Source organism: Trachinotus anak, unplaced genomic scaffold, assembly GCF_046630095.1.
Source record: "Trachinotus anak isolate AG129_WGS33_773 ecotype Australia unplaced genomic scaffold, CSIRO_AGI_Tana_v1 ptg000021l, whole genome shotgun sequence".
Lineage (NCBI taxonomy): Eukaryota > Metazoa > Chordata > Actinopteri > Carangiformes > Carangidae > Trachinotus > Trachinotus anak.
This window is the reverse complement of record NW_027273872.1, coordinates 12,077,458-12,097,962: the sequence shown is the minus strand read 5'-3', so window position 1 is coordinate 12,097,962 and position 20,505 is coordinate 12,077,458. Positions and strand designations below refer to the sequence as shown.

At 39.4% G+C, this 20,505-nt stretch overlaps 1 protein-coding gene across 2 annotated transcripts in view; it reads right to left on the bottom strand.

The window, feature by feature from the left end:
* Nucleotides 1-6,590: 6,590 nt before the first annotated feature.
* Nucleotides 6,591-20,505, bottom strand: part of slc36a1 (solute carrier family 36 member 1) — a 45,215-nt gene continuing 31,300 nt past the window's right edge. The window contains exon 12 of one of the 2 annotated variants that reach the window (XM_071506978.1): nt 6,591-9,413. In XM_071506978.1, the coding sequence (XP_071363079.1) occupies nt 9,139-9,413 (275 nt within the window). In that variant the 3' untranslated portion in view covers nt 6,591-9,138. The remainder of the gene's footprint in view (nt 9,414-20,505) is intronic. The other variant, XM_071506980.1, reaches the window with a different exon arrangement.

Below are 20,505 nucleotides of genomic sequence, written 5' to 3'. Positions count from 1 at the left end.
CTTTTACTGTGCAAGTATGTTGTGCTCCTGAGGCCTTTGCGGTAGCTTAATGCTTAACATATGCCTCCATGATTTCAAGGAAAAAACAAAAACAAAGTGCCGCTCAGCACAGCGTCACATGAATTGTTGGAGAATGTGCGGGTTGCTCATTTACACTCATAGCTTCAGGAATATTCATTCAACAGTCTTGAACACACAGTAATAATGTTAGCGGCACCTCAAAACTGTCTCTTCCTGCAGTTAGTGTTGGTCTTTTTCTGCCTCCTCCCTTCGCTGCGTCTCACCGATGACGTCGTTCAGCCCCTGTCTATGGTGAGACACATTTCACTGCAGGGAAAAAAAGAGTAAAGGTAAATAAATGAATAATTAAATGAACACTTTCATAAAAACCGTTAAACCACCACTGCAGAACTGCCCTCAGTTTGTCCAGTTTGTGCAGTTTTATGGCCTCTGTGGTCCCAGATGGAGCGACAGGACATAGCTTTGCTATATCCACCATCGATGGAAAGCAAGTACATTTAATCAAATGCTGCACTTGAGCTCAATTTTAAATACTTTTTCATTTTTCACTCTACCCTACATCCTGCTTCTACTACACTACATTTATTTAATAGCTCATTGCTAATTTCTTTTCAGATTAACATTTTTTGACCAAATTCAAAAATAACTAAAAATATCTAATAATACAATTTACTATTAATGACTGTAAGATGGACCACAATTAGGGTTGGACAATACAGCGATAAAATGACTCACAGGCAGGTTTGGCATGTGTAACGGATGAGGCCTTTTATTCATCCATCTTCAGGAGCAAGCATCACCCAGCATCAGACCAGCAACACACAAGTTGTTAAAATGGTGCCTTTTGATACTGTGTATCAGCTAATGACCTCAGGAGACTCCACTCACAGGGATCCACTGCCTGCTCACCTTTTTTTCTTATAACTATACACACACACACACACACATCCTCACACCCTTATATACATATTCATTTCTTCACTACCAAATGAAACAAAACCTCACTAAACCACATTACATTTACCACAATAAAATACACATCTCTCAACCACCCCACACCAATTTACACTTGGTTACCCCCGGAACTATAAAACATGGGGTCCGTTGTCTGGGGAAGACTTTTGCCCAAACACCCTGAAGACAAAGAGACTGGTGAGTAGTTAACACACTTTATGCTCTCCCTCATTGCACCTTCATACACTTATCGAACACACACACATAACATCAACCATTACATCCTTTTGGCTTAACTCTAAGCTCATTGTTTTATCCCTTAAAACATGGCTGCACATTTACTCCCATGTCCCTCTCTTTCAGGTGGAGCTGCGTGGCCTACACAGCACCTGCCAGCCAATCAAAATTAAAAGGACAATAACTATGGAGACAAATATTTCATCCATCAATAGTGCAAAGTCTAACCATACAAATGTGCAAAATGGAATGTAATCAAATGGATTGTGCCAATCTTCAATAAAGTGCTGTTGCTCCTATTAAAGTGCTTGTGCAATTATTGAAGTGCATGTGTTTCCCTACCCTTACAGTCAAAAGTGCATGGTGCCATATTTACGAAGCGCTCTTCGTCACAATGACATAACACATAAAAATGACTGTTTCTGCATAATGATTCATTTTATTTTAAATTACATTTTGCACTTTTACTTGGAGGAGCTATTTGTAAGTTTTGCTATTGCTACATAGCTAATGTTAGCATTAACAGGTGTTTACTTACCCGTCCTAAAGAAACATTCAACATCAAACATCATTCCTTTACTCACCAAGTATCCAGTGGTAGAAAGAAATCTTGCTTCTGTTTCTGTCACCTCTTTTCTTTGACTTAAGTTAGCATGCTAACCAGGTAGCCCTGGCCCAGTTAGACTATCTCATCACTTTACAATACAGAGTCACTGTGGGGTTCCGGCTGCTCTGAAGACGTACCGCTGCTCAGAGGACATATTATAACCTCTCGTATTGTAAAGGCAACAATGGCTGAAGCTTTTGACAAGATTGATAAGTAAACAGAGGCCTGTGGTTTTTGCTGTGTAGCAATAGCAAAACTTACAAAAAGCTCCTTTAAATTTCTGCAAATACATCTTCCAAGACTGACATCCATTGTGGCAAAGCTGAAGGGATGGATGGATTAATTACCTTATAATACTACAGCTAACATGGTTCTACTACTACTGTAACTACCAATACTAGAATTATTAATATTAATATTAGAACAATAAATTGCTGCTGCTGCTGGATAAATGGGATCAAAATGTGACCTTTTTGATTCAACACAGGAACACAATTACACAAACTGAGTCTTTCAATGTCACGTGTCAGGTCTGTGTGTTTTTCACAGTGAATTGGGCTTAGTTTACAGCGATTTTGGAAGTGCTGAATAGGTGTAATCAAAGAGCGTTCTCTGTCCTCTTCAGGCAGACGGTAATAAGCGAAAAAGAGAAGTCATTTCAGCAGGAAGAAGAGGAGGAGAGCCGAGGAACTATTTGTCCTCACAGCAGGGGGCGACAGATGAAGAAAGGGGGGGGTCCAGAAGAAAGTGAGATTTAACGCTGACAAATGTAAAACTGTCAGTTATAAACTGAAAAACTCATGCAGCAAGAACTCAGAATTCAGCAAGAACGCAGGCATGTGTACAGTCTATAATGACCAGCTCATCTAAAATGTATGGTGCTGTTGTCTGAATACATCGGCCTACATTAAAGACTCCCCTGCTCCCACACGGGTTAATGAAATTCCATCTCTGGCTGACCGTAAGTGCAGCTTTGCGAAGGAAAATTAACCCCAACAGACATTTTTCTGTCCTTCCCAATCCAATCGACCTCACTCTCATTTGTATCATTTAGGCGGTGAGCGAGATTACCCCGACTGCTTATGCGGCGAATGTCGAAAAGCGTTTATACTTCAGGGATCGGGAGAAGAAGAACACAAACCAAGGAGACATGGTCAAAAAAACAGCACTCAGCCCTCAGAGCTCCAAGGTCCTTTATCTTTTGCTTGGATTTACATTTTGCAGAGCGCTGACACAAAGATTACATCCACATTTTCATTTAAAATGCATCCCCTGTGCTACTCCAGAGTTTTCGAGCCCCTAAAACAAAGACTTTTGAAAATGCTGGCCCCGTTTTAATTTGAAAACTCTGAGACTGTGTTTTAGTCTGGACAGGGAGAAATGCAGACTTTTGTAAAGTCTCATTTCGGTTTGGCCGTCTTTGTCTACAATGGCTACGTGGGGGCAATACTTCCGTAGACTGCGTTCTCCGAAGGATGCGGCCCCTGAATTGGACCACAGTTTATATCAGGAGTAGTAACTGATTTCAGTCACAGCCTGGAAGTATCCTTCCCTGATTTGAATGCTCCTATCACGTGACCCTGCCCAAATGAAAGCAACAATCCCCAGTCTATGTTTTCCGCCACCATGACCACCTTGTACTCCACCTCATTGTCAGTCTGAGCAAGGAAAACTCTGCTCTTACATCTCAGCCATTGCTGGTCCTCATTTGTAGTATTTTCTGTAACTGCAGAGTAGAGAACCTGCTTCCTGTTTACACTGGGATGCACAAGCCCAATGTACGTGAATGGTCATGTGAAATGTTTACAGGAATGTTAATATGTACAGAGATTATTTCTGATACTTTTTCATTTTAAAACGCCGTTTAAAAATGAAAATGTAGTAGTGTGAACGTACCCAAAGACTAAAAACACTGACAGCAAGGGCTGATAATAGTTTGCCCTTTTGTGGTCACAGCAATACAAATATATAAGTACACAACAAAACTGAGCACACCCCTGTTAAATGTACGGCTGTGTGTACAACCTCAATGCAACAAGCGACTATAGTGCGCTGTGAGTGGAAGCTCAAGGCTGAAATCATATAGTGTGAACTTAACATGGAGACACGGAATGAGATGTGGAGGGAGTGTCAGGTTGCTGTGGCAGTTGTGACAGACTATACACCGCTGATACAGGGCTGCATTGGAGCAAAAGGTGTGTGTGTGTGTGTGTGTGTGTGTGTGTGTGTGTGTGTGTGTGTGTGTGTGTGTGGGGGGGGGGGGGGGGGGGGGGGGGGGGGGGGGTGATTATAGACGGCACGACAAATGCAAGTGTGTACCCAACACTGAATGAAAAGATGTCTCCCAGTCTCAAGACGCCCAAACACACTGTCAAAACCACACAAAAGAGTAAGTGAAGAAACAAAAAGTGAAAACTGTCCCCTGACTTGAAGCCAATAGAACGACTTCAGAGTATTTTAAAGTAGAAGGTAGAGCAACAGGCCCCCCTCTAGCAAAGAGCAGCTGAAAAGAATCATCTCTGAAGACTGACACAACATCTCTGCACAGGTTTGTGTAAGACTGACATCATCCCTGCCCGGGAGGATCCAATCTGTCACCTGAAATAAAAGCAGACATATAAAATATTACAAAAATAAAAGAATGAAAGAATAGAAAGGAGAACTGACAATAGCCGCAGTTCTTTAAATATGGATCATTTTAGATGAATCAAACATTTCTGTTTTTGAAATGTCTTCATTCTTCTCAGATATATTTGTATCACATGAATCACCATTTTTAACATTGATACACTGACCAGGAGTGTACACAGTTGTGTTGTATACCGTACATACACATGTCTGATATTTATACAAGTAATTAAATAACAATCAAACCACCAAAGTTGCATTTACAGATTTACAAATTTCATCAACATGTGAAAGTTTGGTAACATTTTATAATACAGCCTGTGCTTGTTTTCCTATTTCTTGTAAAACTCGGGCTGCATTATAAACTCTTACCTTGAAGTTTTGTCAATAACATTCATAACACACACTTGTGAGCATGTTCTGTAAACAAAGACATCAAGTCTGGAATGATCAGTGGTTTTCTGAAAGAAAATCAATTACATGTCTGCGACTGGTTAAAATGATTAGAAAAAAAAATGAAGTCAGCAACAACCATTTAAGTCACAGTGGCCTTCCTCCAGTCTATTAACAAGTGTATTAACCTCTGAGATATGATTGTGCGGCCACTGCCATGAGAGTGTCCTCATGCATTTATGCTGCTGCATTAGGACTGGAAACATCTCAGTGAATGACAGGGTGTTTATTAAAACATGAATCTAGTTTTCAACAAACTGTCTGACAGACGGTTGTTTCACTTTCACCAGGTATAAAACAACTCATACTGCGTGTGTTTGTGTCCATTTTTCACTCAAGTCAAGGAGGAGTGTTTTTTTTTTTCTTTTTCACCTTCGAATTACCGTCATTTCTGGAAAATCCTTTAATTACCAAAATAAAGGGATAATAAGTCAATACAAAACCGGGTAAGATGCATGTAAAATCTGGTGTTGTAAACTGATTTCAGGAGCACATCAGTGCTGTTTTTAATATTTAAATGCTGCTACATCAGAGTTCAGAGAATTTGTAGGAATAAAAAGTTTGATTTGATTTGAAAATGCGTAAAATACCTACAGCTGTGGGAAATTTCAATCACCATTTTCCACTATTTAATGGACAAAACAATGAATTAATCGAGAAAATATTTGGCAGAATAAATGAAAATGAAAATAATCATTAATCTGCAGTATGTTTCAAGGTAATCATACCACCATGTTAATGAAATCTAATTCAGGTCAGTGACCTTAAGATGTGAAATTTTCATTCTTTTATTTATTCATTTTTTTGTCAAACTTTGTGAAAGGGTAGCTGTTTTATAATTAGCATTTTATTATGGAAGAGACATCGTTCTGCTCTTCCAAAGTTTTCTTGAATGACTCGATCGTAAAATACAATCTGTTTTATATTTCCTGCCATTGTTACCATCAAACCAAACTGAAGGCATGAACAACTGCGAGAGGAGTAAGCTCAGCTGTTGAGCTGTAACGATGAACAACTGTCTGTTTTGTCTGTTTTGAACTCCCTTTAAATTGAATTTGTGGACAGTTTCAACTCTGGTCTTCTGTTTCATCGGTACAATCAAAATCACAGTTACAATAAAGAAAAAATACAAAAGAAGTCTTTGGATGATGTTACTCTCACAAGATCAGATATAAGCTGTTTGCACATCTTTTATCCTAAAGCTGACAAAGTGGAATACTTTCATCTCAGGTATAATAAACTCAAATGACATTTGGTTTTGATGGTGATCAGTTATCAGCCTTTGTATGTTAAGCCGAGCTACTGGACTCAGTGCTCTGTTGATCTCAATCATATAAAGAGAGGAGGTATATGTTTATTGGAATACAGCTGAACGATTTGTTGGTGGCACCTGAAAAGTGGTGCAAATTAAAAGAGCTGGCCCAAAACAATAAAGACTGTCCAGTATGGCTACACTGTTTCTGGGTATATTTCTGTTGATAGTTGTGACCTCTGATGTGTAAAAAAAGAAATAAAAGAATTTGTTATTGCTGAGTGTGGAGAAAAAGCTCTGCACAGTCCAGTGACTTGAAGGAAATTGTGCAGCCAGCGCTGAGATGAATGAATGTTTCTTGTGTTTCACTTTAACCCTCAGAGGAACCAATAATAATTGTTTTGGTATATGCCTGAAAAAGACAGTAAAACACATGAGGACACTTTGAATGTTATTTATTCTGAGCAGGGAATAAAGAAAGCAAAGAGTGCTTAGTTCTTAGTTTTTTGTTTTTTTTGATGAACTAAATGGTTGTTTAATTGGAATAATGAACTAAATTAGTCTTCTTTGGGCAGCTGCACATCATCATCATCAATATCATCACCATCATCATCATCATCATCATCATCAACTTAAAAGTGTCCAGTTACAAATTTTGAGAAAATCTCATTAAAACAGTTTTAGCACATGAATCCACCCACAGGTGACGGAGAATAATTATTTAAAATAAGATGAAACATTTTGAGGCTGTTTCCATGTGCAACACAAAAACAAGTTCGGCTGTGGTGATGCAAAGCAACAGCTGTTACAAATCCTTTACACATAAGGCTCCGACTGTCACATCAACACTGGAGACATTGAACAGTACAGAAGCTTCATGATGAACTTACAGTACATGTGTTAACCTGTGTCTGGGTTTATCGTACAAATCTCATAATACCTACAGCTTAGTACTTCAATCATGTTTTATTTTACATACATATTACATGCAGAGTCTCTCTGTAATTAAACTGAAATAAAAGTTAGTGAGAGTTAGTTGTAACTCTTCAAATGCATGCTGTCTTAATTAAAAAAAAAAAATATTCAAAAAATACAGAATCATTAATTTAGTAAATACATTAAAACATAAAAACACATAAAAAAAAAAAAGTTTTAAAGACAGGAACAAACAGAAGAGGTCCCACATAAACACTGAAGAACTAAGTTTGTAAAAATCTTGTGTATGTTTGTTTTGCTCAGAAAATGGTTTGGGTATCAGTTAAGATTTGATTGATTCTCATTGTGCCTCTCAATTTGGGTTTTTTATCAAAGCCAGTTTCTTGTTTGAAACCAAAACGTGCAACAGTAAAAAAAAAGAACACTTTTATAACTTAATAATATCAAAATAAAATGTTCTTCATCGTGTCATGAATAAGTTAAATGTTGTTTATTTTCCTTTTGATTTTACTTGAGTTGTTTGAGAAATAGATAAGACAACAAAAACTCCTCCCTTTTGTTTTGTTATTTCGTTGCTTAGTTTGTACGAGTTCACGAGTAAAATTTAATTAATCAGAATGATCTCGCTGAGTATCTCATAATTACAAGGTCCATCGCTCATAATTATGAGAAATCTGGATCTCAAAAAGAAAAGGAACAGCTCTGGTTTGTGAGTCAGTGTTAGACTAATAAGGTAAAAATGAAGTGACAGGCCAGTCTGATTATCAGGCTGCTCAGGCTTCCTAAACTGTTGGTAATGTTCAGGCACAAACAAACATACGAAGCACATCTGATCTACTTTATGTCTGATGTTTTTAGTCCACCTGTCCAGAACTGATCAAGTTTGTTAAACAGACGCCTTAACTTTATAAATTGTTGTTTCCACGTTTTCTGGCAGCAAGAAATGTTGGACTCAAGCTGTTTCCATAGTAATCCAATCCAAGAAAACTGCAGTATTATGATTGGTCACTTCATGTTAATAAAGATAAAGACGCTGTGTTCCCTTTTTTCATATAAGCTGCTAATTCTGCAGCTAAAGTGACAGTAATGTAACGATAAAGTAATAAGATTTGTGTATTTGTGATTCTAAGATGAAGCTCTCGTTGTTGTGAAATACATGATAGAGGCTCTTCTGTATTAGATGCTCCGACACATGTAACTGCTGATGTAGACAGGGGGGCAGCAGGTGCTGACCTCACTGTCGGGATTTGATAAAGCGAAATCGAAAAGCACAAAGTGGCTCTCATTCGTTTGGAACTGGTTCCAAGGCTGAACCAATGTGATACCCAACCCTGTTTAAAAAAAAAAAAAAATCTCTGTTGTCTTTTGCAACATTGATTTTTAAGTTACTGTTACTTGATATAACGTTAATAAGTTGTCTAAAACTACTGTCAAAGTAGTGTGCTGTCTCACGGAATAAGGCATAAATCAAAGTGCAACAAAATATGTATATTTTTTTTCTTTTTTTTTTTTAAATGAGGTGATGAAGAAGTCTAAAAGAACTGTTGTTTGGGCTGAGGGTTAGAAGTCTGCACAATTTCTGAATCAGTGTCTAATCTGGATGTTAGAAAAGTTTTAAAAGACCAAATTGATACCAGGTTGTGAGGTAGTTTGATTTCTTCGACAGAAACATTAAAATCATTAATATATTCAGGCTGTCAATATGAATACAGACCTCTGAAAACCCTTGATTCTGAAAATCATTTAAAGGCGTCTCCTACTTGAAAGAATTATTCAGCTTTTACCATAACTATGTTATCGTTCGATTGCAAGTGGCTGGATTTGATCAGATGTGAGTACTACAGGACGTAGTGACATAATGAAACACAACATCAAGCACCACCAATCCTTACACCCTCATACTGCTTCAGCAATTTTATAGATTATCCCTAAAATGGCTGCCATGTCCAACAGCAGCGAATCAAAGAAGACAAAATTCAAATGTGCCCTAAAATGGTTTCTAGATGTCCTGGGTGGGTTACCTCCACCTGCCAAGAGTCACTTCACTCCCTCACTGGACCATGTAAGAGGAGAACGTCTCTTCGTGTTTCTGTGCGTTACGCCCGATGATTTCCTCAATGGCGATGTAAGTTCCTGTGAGGAAGCCGACCAGCCCCACCAGGCTGATGACGACGTTCTTGACGGCCACCAGTGGCGACAGGCCCTCCGTGTGAAAAGCTATGATCTGGAGGATGGGAGGGAAGATCAGAGCCAGGAAGCTGCTGCTGACCGAGCCGACCAGCGAGATGACGAGGTCCAGCTCTGGGATCAGGATGGCAAGAGCACCTGGAGGAGGACAGACAGAGGGACAGGATGAGGAGGAGCTTCTTCCAGACCTCAGCTGAGAGGCAAAGAATGAGAGGTTGGCAAAAGCACAGAATAAAATTAATATATCATACATTAATATATATTATATGTAACCTTGTTGTATTTATTATTATGGGTTCATTATGAGATAGTGCAAATGATTGGCATAAAGGAAATGAATATTAGTTTCAGATCTGAACAACCATAAACTGCAGAAATGTCTTTTATTTTGGAGGGAACACAAACAGTCCAAAGTCCAAAGGTACCATATGCCTGACTATGATTAGTGCAATTTTAATATTATACACACCTTGTAAAGCCCTTTATAGACTTAGACTTTAGAATTAAAATGAAGAACAACACTTGTATTTGGTCTATTAAACGTAAATACCAAGTCCCTAAACGTTGTTCGTCATAAATGATTTTCAGATTTTGTATCACATTGCCAACTGCTCTTGAGGATTTACTGCACTGTAAATTGTCCAGTTCTTTTTGATATGAGCTTCCAGCATAAGGAGGCACATCGTGGTAAGTAAGTCTGAATCAGCTTGTGAGACTCCACTGGCTCTTCACATTTTGTTTTCTTATGAGGAGTGAAAGAATCGTTACTTAAAATCTAAGGCATTTTATTTTGTAGGGGAAGACTTCCGCCAAAAATAAACAAAAAAAAAAAACGCAATCTCACAGGAAACATTACAGTCTCAGTGTTAAGTGTGTACCAAGCAGACTTTGTTCCTTAACACAGTGAGCTTTGGCCTCTTTATGTTGGCGAAGTAGGAATTCAATCATATTCTACCATTTCTCCATATCCCTGTTATACAAGAATCATCATGTGTCATAGAAGAGCCTAGTGAGGAAATGAGTCCACTGTAAAAGAGACAGAAAGGACAATTTCTTCATTTTCATCTTCTCTGCTGTGCAAGTGTGGTAGATAACAGGGCAGAGAAGGTTTAAAAGACAGGAAAGAAAAAAAGGGCTGGATGAGAAATGAGGTGTAGCATACTTGGGAATAGAGAGAAGATGAGAGAAGAGGGGTCAAAATGATGGATGAAGCCGGAAAGACGACAACACGATGGGAAGAGGGGCGAGAAAACGAGAAATTGTGACAGAGAGGGTAGAGAGTCCGGCTGTGAGGAAACAAAGCTACGATTGTTTTTCACGTGTTGGATTGTGGTGACCATGCTGCTATAGTGACAGGGGACCCGAGTCACCTTCGCCCGTTGTCGTGGAGACAGGCATAAACAGTGCCGGGCAGGCATGATCCAACAAAACAAGTGCCCGCTCTAATGCCGCGACGCATTGTCGCAACCGAGGTGTGTGTTTTCCTTCCTGCTGACACACAAGCTTACATCTTGAAATGCCTGCACGTGGGCAATTGTTACACGCATGGACACACCTGAAATGAAAGCGGCTTGCTTTGCTGCACACACACAAACACACACCCTTCATCTCTCGCTCTGTCCGTTACCATCTTCTCCCACAGTGAATGGAGAGGACGAGTCAGGTGCTGTTGTTCTCCCTGTACGTTGGATGCCCATTACCAGCGGCTGATAAAAGACTCTTTGAACCATAATCAATGGCTTGCTGCTGCGTGTTCACAAAGTCTGTCAAATTAACCTACGGGGCGACGGCAAGGTCGAGCTTTCATGTGACAAGTAGGGCGAAAGCACCTCGCCGCCACATGCTCCCGGGGAGTAAACCTGTCACTTCCAGGGAGAGGCCGTTGCCGTTGAAGGGTGCTCTTCAAACCACATTTGAAGCTTTCCGAGCCATCAAACGAGGCAGGCGAGGCCGTGAAGGAGGATGGAGATGGAGGAAGAGCAGGGCCTTCAGAGCAAATAAAGGCTATAGCTAAAAAGCCTGGCTGCTGTCCTCTGAGAGAGAGAGGCAGAATGTGGATCATCAGGCAGCTTCAAAGGGCTGAAGAGGGAACGCTTCAAGCACACTAATTTGGCCTAACAATCTCTGATATTACAGAAACAAAGAAAATACTCCACTTTCTTCCCTTCAGCCTGCGGGGCTTTGGCATGCCAGAGAGCACTCCACACAGTGAGAACCTCCTTCAGAGAATGACAAAGGCGTCGCAGAGGGACAAAACGTGATGGTGATGTTGATGGTTTTATGTTCTTGGGTAATGTTTAAAGTGTTTGATGAATGAACGCTGTGCTGTAAAGGTCGGGCGTCACATCTGCCGAGTTTAAAGAGTTTGTGAGGTGACAAACGCCATGAAAACAAACTCATTTAAATCAAATTATCAGCGACTGGTCTTTTTAATAACTGCTTGACTGCAGATGAACAATAATTAAAGAAGTAAATTGAATCAAAATGAAAAGTTGCACAAACTACACACTTAAACCAGATAGAAATTACAACATCTCCTCTCTCAGCTTCTCTCTGGAGCTCTAGTAACAACTGGTTGACTGTCTTCCGAGTGATCGAATAAAAACAGCACAGATTTCAGGAAAACACTCAAACAAACCAAATTCTCCAAAGATGGATGGTGTGTTCAGATGGGCTTTGAATATTTGTGCCAAAGACAACCTGAAAACATAATGCCTCCAGCCCTGGTTGTCGCTGGAGTGGAGGCATAAAAATGGAGCATTTTCTTCTTCTCCATTGGCACATTTTCAAATTCAGAGAACACAATGGACTACACAATATCAAGGCTTAACACAATCCCAGTTCAGCAATGATGATTGATTCAAGAGTAGTGCAGCTTCTGAATGAATGCATAATTGAAATAATTCAGTAAACACTTGAATATGTGCTCTACACTGACTGAGCCATTAGTAACTTGGATCAATAAAAAAAAAAGAAAAGAAAAAGTGCATCTGAGCTCCTGCAGGCTACAACCAATGTGGCAGGTGTTGTTCATTTGTGACAGAGGGAGTAATACAAATCTGCAGGGCATCAGACACAATGTCCTGTCACCCAAAGAAGTCTGAGTTAGGAATACAACTCATTAGCGCTGATATGGAAATTTACAAGCCACAAGACATCATAAACCTCTACGTCTTTTAAAGACTAGAGGTCCCTTTCATCCAAAATGGATCTGTGAAAAACCAACCCAAACCCGATGAGTTTTCTAATCAAAAGAGACCCGATCCAAAGAGACCCCTGAAAAATCAGACCCGATTCAAAATGCATCCCCAGACCTGATCTGTCTTGCATCAAAACATCTTTCTCTTAAGATGATTATAATACAATACATAATCAGAGCTCGTACAGAGTCAGTAAAACCAAGATCAACAGCAATATAACAGGACCCTATCTGACTCAGTTAGACTGGCTTGGGTCTTGGATACTCTAGTCTACACATCTAGGATAAAGTTTTAAGTCTTAAGTTAAGCCATTTCCATATAACTATCTTCAACAGCATGTTAATGACATTTCTGTATTGAGTAGCAGTTACCTACATTCTGATATACAGTAATTGAAATGCAGCTGAAGCAATGGTTATGTCCAAAAAAAGCTTCCATTTTTAGGTAGAAAAAGCCATGAGCCAGTCGTGGAGTGCTCAACAGGAACTAAAATGCTTGGAGCCTCACTGAGTCAAAACAGCCAGAGTCCCAGACAGAATGCAGGGTTTGGTATAAATACAATATCTAGTATGTATATGTATTTAAACTGCAATTTAGTCATTTTAATTTTATTTCCCGGGTCACAAACAGCGACCAAATGCGAATCAGTGCAGAAATATGTTAATTAAAATCCAGAACGTCTGCACTATGCAGGAGTTGTTGTTATCATTTAGGATAACATGCCATCGAACAACTACAAACTCTTTTATCTTTGCACCAACCAACATCAGCAGAGAGAGCAGGGGGGTGGGCAGGCCAGTTCAAATAAGCAGCCGAAAGAAAAAAATAAAGGATGGACTCAGAGGGTATGAGGAAAGTGGGGGTCTGGCTGCCATCAAACTGTCAGCAGGCAGTTTCTCACCCGAGCCCACAACTCTCAAATCCACTAGAAGAAACAGCTCCTCAGCCAGGTGGAGTCAATTACCTCCAGAGCTATGACATGCAGTAGGGGATGCTCCAAAGTGAGATCAAAGATTGGTAGGGAGGGTCTTACTTTCCCTTTCTCCACAGTCAACCAAGATGTACGAGATGACGTCCTACTGTCTCATTTATTCACCTTGCCAGCAGCAAACACCACACAGGAAGGCTGCCTCCAGCTCAGGCAGCCAGGAGCCCACTTTCATCTGCTACACCCAGAGCTGGCTGATGTGCTGCTCAGTGGACTGTAGCTCATTAAAGATGGAGGGGAGCTCAGTCTCCCCAGCAGCCTCACAGGGCATTTTCACTGAGACCAACAGCAAGGGAACAGTCAAGGCCTACAAATATGCTGAAGTTAATGAGCTAGGAGTGGATCTGCTCAGCATGGAGCCACGAGCAGCAGCGGACGGACTAAACTTCTTTGACACTCCGGAAAAAAAACAAATCTCAAATCAAATCAAAGTAAAAACAGCAGCCAGTAATGAATTAATATCTAATTTCTCCTCAATTCTCCAGTCACAGTGGAGCAAGTGCTCGAACAACTCCAGACACCTTCCCTTAAGGAGATGGAGCCTCAATGCCTCAACATGGAGGTGGTCAGCCTCCTGGAGCCCAATGTAACATGTCTCATTTAATAAATAAGGGTTTTAATTTCAGCAGATGCTAGACTGATGTGATCTCAAGCTCAACACAGGGACTAACTGTCCGTTTTAGAGGTTGGTTGACTATGACATAATACAAGAAGGTATCATGATACGATACAAGAAGGTTGTTGTGAGCAATGGTTAATGGTTTTAGGGCCTAAATACATTCATGATCTGCTGCTCCAATACGGACCATCCAGACTTCTGAGTTGGTCTGGGACAGGTCTGCTTACTGTCCCAAGTCAGCATTCAGTTTTCATGCTTCATATATCTGAACAAACTCACAGAAAAACTTAAAATGTGTTCCGTCTTTGTTCTTTTAAATCAGAGCTTTAGACTTTTCTTCTTGCCACTGCCATTTATGAAATTTAATTTGTTGACAGTCATTTATTCTTATCTTGCACTGCAGCTGCACTATAAGGACAGGAACACACTGGATGCATGGTGTGTGCATGGCAGCTGTAATTGTTGATCCAGCGTTGAACCTATTGTATTTGGTTATTCTTATCTTCTGTTATGTCTTTTTATGTTGCTTTGTGCTTCTTTTATATCTCGTCTTAATGCTTTTTATGTCTTACATAAAGCACTTTTTATTGCTTTGTTGTTGAAACCTGCTGCACCTTACAGCTTTTAATAGCTGTGATGGAAGATGGCAATAACTAACTAAAAGCAACGTTAATCTATGTTATCATCCTCTGACTGAATGCATACAGAGCTGCTTCCTGTTTTTTTATACAGCAGCATTACTTTACCTTAAGATAACTTTCTACAGCGTTGCAAATTGCAAGATGCTCTGCAGAATGGTTGGTGACATGTTACTTTAACTAGGTGGGAGGGAGCTTAGGAATGGTCAACTGGAGCCTGCGATTTTCTCACCCCTGGACAGTTTATTTGTCAGACTGACCCAGTCAATGACAAATCTATAAAGCATGATGCCGTAAAGCAGAAGACAAAGTAATAAACCTCTTAAATAAGCTGATTTGCATTTTAACTGACAGTGTCATCATTGCCAGCAAAGTATATCATTTAGCTAAACAGCCCTGAACCCTAATGATCATTAAGTTGGCATCAAACACATCTCCTCTGCCAGTTTGTCTGAGTAATTCCTCTCCCTCCATCCCTCCTTATTGCCCTCCATTTCTCTATCAACATAACCTCTGGCTCACTTCCCTTTCTCCCACCACTTCATCACCACGTCGAGTCAGCAATCAGGGTTTCTCTACGCCCTGATGAGCCGACAGAGGTAGAAAAACTCAACTCACTTCAAGCAGACACTGCTCTGGATTCATCACTTTCTGTAATGTTGTTGCTTTAAATAGCGATGTTTCAGATGCACTCTGCCATCTTCTGTCCCACGAAATGACAATAAGGATGAAACTCTACTTATTCTGTTGACTGATGGGAAATTAACTGCCAATTTAGATTAAATGTTTAATTATCGTGATTTATCAAAAGATCAGCTTCTGTCTGCAGTATGCCCATGGATGTACAGACAGCCGTCACGGGATTACTGTGATACTGAGGAAAACTTAAAACCCTGATGATTCTCAATCAAATTCTGAAGTGACTTTTTTTAGAACTTCTAAGTGGATTTGTGTACAGCGGCCCTGAGAGCCAGGTTCATCACTTTTTTGTGTCCTTGTGAACACTTCTGTTGTCGGCTGTGTTACTTGCAGTGCATGTGTGTATTTGGTTGAGTTGTAAGCAATTGCAGCACATGTGTTGTACAACTGATGGCGTTTTGCTTATTTGCATTTTGCGTGTTTTGCTTATTTGCATGTGTTTTCTTAGGTTGTAGTGCATTGAGCTCTCAGGGCCACCGTATTTAAAAATATGTATCCCTGATGAACATCACAGATAATGACATCCTCAGAGTTATGACTAAATTTCACCTTTGCCTCAAATCTCTCCCTCTGATAAATGGAGTATAACATATTGTGATGTAGTTATTAGCAGATATTAGGATGCTTTAAGTGTTCATTAATATACAGTATTTTTTCTAACTTCTCCTATGAAGGTGAATGTTTAAAGGTTTGATTACAATGCATAAAACTGGTCATACATAATTTGCATGTTTCCAATAATAAGAAAGGCAGAAAAATGTGCTTGAAAATAATACAAGCTAGAACTGACAAACTCTTGTCCAATATTCCCAAGTATGATAAGGAAGGAGGACAACTATGGAGGCAGTTCGACAAAGTGTATTTGTATTTAGCTGTTACAGAGGAAAGTGGTGCTGTGGAATGTGCCTTAATTTTTAGACCAGTCCTTTGTATGTACCTCCAGCCAATATGAGTCACTGTGGCACAAAATAAAAAGTATTTTCACTTGACTAAGAAACATTATATATGGGCCAGAGGAAGGGGTCTATCTGCTAGGGGCTTGTAAAAAAAAGTACAAACATATCCCTGCTATGCAATTACAAACTTTTGTTGGAGGGGGTGTCTGTCCTCACTACACTCATCCTTCTAGATCCTTTACAAATGGCCAGAATTTCTTGGAAAATTAAATTGATTATTCCAGCCCCTGGGATACATTGTGAGAGTAATCAAAACCTTTGGCCAAGTGGAAACAAGATGTACACTAATCAAAGTTGCCAATTCAATTTATAGTGGCTCGTGGTTGTTTAAAATTACAAAAAAGTGCGAGGTAGCAGAAGCTGTCATTATAACACTTCCCTACAAGTGTGCATGAGGATTCATTTAATCAGGAGGTGACAGTATGCTGGAGGGGATGTAATCAATTTAGACTGTGATGATTAGCTTTTTAATTTTCATGTGACCTTTATTTAACCAGGAAAGACTCAATGAGATCTAAAATCTGTTGTTAAGCAGCAACATCACTGAGTTACAAAAAATACACACAGATAATACACTTCTGTGTATTAATATATATTTGTGATTAGTTATTGTAGTATTGTAGTAATTGTAGTATTGTAGTGATTTTGATTCAAAATCGATTCTTGATTCAAAAACAATGGTAATAGGTCATATAGTATATGATGCTATATATTTCATCTGTATATACAGTTGAAACCAGAAGTTTACATACACTATATAAAAAGGCACATAACCTTTCTTTTCTCACCGTCTAACATTAAATCAGATTAAACTTTTCCTGTTTTTGGTCAATTAGGATTACCAAAATTATTTCTATTTGCTAAATGCCAGAATAATGACAGAGATAATTTTTTAGACAATTTTCTATTACTTTCTTGAGAGTCAGAAGTTTACATACATTTCATTAGTATTTGGTAGCATTGCCTTTAAACTGTATGACTTGGGTCAAACGTTTTGGATATGCTTCCACAAGCTTCTCACAATAGTTTGCAGGAATTTTGGCCCATTCCTCCTGACAGAACTGGTGTAACTGAGCCAAGTTTGTAGGCCGCCTTGCTCGCACATGCCTTTTCAGCTCTGCCCATAAATTTTCAATAGGATTGAGATCAGGGCTTTGTGATGGCCACTCCAAAACATTGACTTTGTTATACTTAAGCCACTTTGTAACCAGTTTGGCAGTATGCTAAGGGTCATGGTCCATTTGGAAAACCCATTTGCGCCCAAGCTTTAACTTCCTGGCTGATGTCTTGAGATGTCGCTTCAGTATTTCCACATAATGTTCTTTCCTCATGATGCCATCTATTTTGTGAAGTGCACCAGTCCCTCCTGCAGCGAAACAACCCCACAACATGACGCTGCCACCCCCATATTTCACAGTTGGGATGGTGTTCTCAGGCTTGCAAGCTTCCCCCTTTTTCCTCCAAATGTAACAATGGTCATTATGGCCAAAAAGTTCAATTTTAGTTTAGTTTCGTCAGACCACAGGACATGTCTCCAAAAATTAAGGTCTTTGTCCCTGTGTGCATTTGCAAACTGTAATCTGGCTTTTTTATGTTTCTTTTGGAGTAATGGCTTCTTCCTGGGAGAGTGGCCTTTCAGCCCGTGTCGGTACAGGACTCGTTTCACTGTTGATAATGACACACTCTTACCAGCTTCAGCCAGCATCTTCACAATGTCTTTTGCTTTTGTTCTTGGGTTGATACGCACATTTCAGACCAAAGCACGTTCATCTCTGGGACACAGAACCTGTCTCCTTCCTGAGCGGTATGATGGCTGGACATTCCCATGGTGTTTATACTTGCGTATAATTGTTTGAACAGATGAACGTGGCACCTTCAGGCATCTGGAAATTGCACCCAAGGATGAACCAGACTTCTGCAAGTCCACAATTCTCTTCCTGATATCTTGGCTGATTTCTTTTGATTTTCCCATGATGTTACACAAAGAAGCAGTGTGTTTCAGGTGTGCCTTAAAATAGACCCACAGGTGTGCCTCTAATTAACTCAAATGTTGTCAATAAACCTATCAGAGGCTTCCAAAGACATGACATCATCATCTGGGCTTTCCCAAATTGTTTGTGTAAACTTCTGACTTTGAAGAAAGTAATAAAAATTGTCTAAAAAAATCATTTTCTCATTATTCTGGCATTTAGCAAATAGAAATAATTTTGGTAATCCTAATTGACCAAAAACAGGAAAAGTTTAATCTGATTTAATGTTAGACAGTGACAGTGTAATTTATGAATCAATTCTGAATCGGTAGAGACAGAATAGCGATTCTAATGTTGCACCTCACAACTTTTAAAACAAAACATAAAACTCATCATTTCAAAACTGCTTTGACCTACAAACTATTACTATTCTATCCTCTGTATTAATTATCATTTCATTTACTATTCATTTCATTCATGTTCAAATCTCTTTGTTTTCTTTTATAAAATATCCTCTCTGCTATGTTTTAATGTTCCTGCTTCTTGCATCTGCCTTTATGTGTTATGTGTTTAAGAGCACATTGTGCTGTAGCTTTTATTTATTTTATATGTACTGTCACACTTCTGTTTCTTTTCATACTTTCAGATATAAATCCTTTCACTGTTCATTGCCTTCCAGGCAAGTGCTCCACAGTGACTCCAGGAAAAGTGATTACTTGCCTTTGGCAAACAACAATTGCCTTTGTCCTTTCTTTATCCTTTGTTGCGTCACTGTATATGATTTTGCTCCTTTATGTATTTGATTATTTGTGCCCTTTCTACCTTGATTTTCATTTATGTGTCAGCAGAGGGACACCTTTTATGATGTGTGTGATTTTAATAAATTTTTCTATCCCTTCCTTACGGGATGATTGAGAGCCATGTTCGTTTTCAGCGTCACTTTACAAGACGCTGCTGATTCAATAGACACCGAGTGACAGGAGAATGTCCCTTCTTCTTTACCTTTCTCAGCCTTTCTCTTTCTACAACTTTCAGTTTACTCTTATCCTCAAGTCCACTATTGCCCACTCATGCATGTGACCAGTTTGCCCTCACAATCTGACATGAACTCTTCCATCTTAGACAGGAAACGTGATTGCTTGCTCTGTGGCCTGCTTTCTATTTTGCTCCAGACGAACGTTATTTATTTCAAAATGATAGTTTCAGGAGATTGATATGGATTCATTCATGAAGCAATGCTCTAAACGAGCCGTAAACATCCTTATTTATCATACTTTTCCTCACAGTTTACTGCTGCTTCACAAAAAGCGTTCCATAGACAACCAGAGCGAGACTTTTCTAGCTGAGATGAGCTTAGCTGGTGATGCTATTCTTCCAAAGACATGGATATATTTGGTGCTATTAGATCAGTAATAGCAACAAAGTAGAAAACCATTCGCACCATGCCAGCAATGCTTGAATCATCACGACTGCTCCTATAAAATTGTATCTTTAAAGGTCCCATATTTTACACTTTTACAGTGTTTTAATTTTAAGTGTTGATATCCCTAAGAAGATATGTTTTTGGTTTTAAGAACCAATAACCATCTCAGTGTAATTCTATATGTCCTCTCTCAGGCTTCTCTCTGGAGCTCTAGTAACAACATGTCAGTGGGCCGATCAGAACAAAGGCTCTGAGCCTCTCTTCTGATTGGCTGACTGTCTTCTGAGTGGTTGAATAAAAATATAGTAGATTTCAGGTAAACACTCAGAGAAACCAAATCATGCAAGGGTGGGTGGTGGGTCCAAGTGCTCCAGGCTTGGGGCATGACTGAGAGCAATGACTGTTTTGTTGTGACATCACAAAGTTACAGAAGTCCTGACGGCTTGTTTTAAGGCTCGGTTTCTGAACACAGGCTGTGTGCATTTCTCTGTGGACTGAGCACTTTGATACTTTCACAGTAATAATATAGAACCTTAGACCTGCTTTATAATCAAAAAAGACATGGAAGCCTTACTTTATAGATTATGGGACCTTTAATAATAGATACCTACTTCTAGCACTCATTTTATTCTCAGATTTACAAGCAGTAGTAAGTTTTTTGCTATTAAGTGTTGTCCTCTCTGTATTTCAATTTCTTATTTTCAGCCTGAGGTTTCAAGTTTTTAGATCAAACAGCA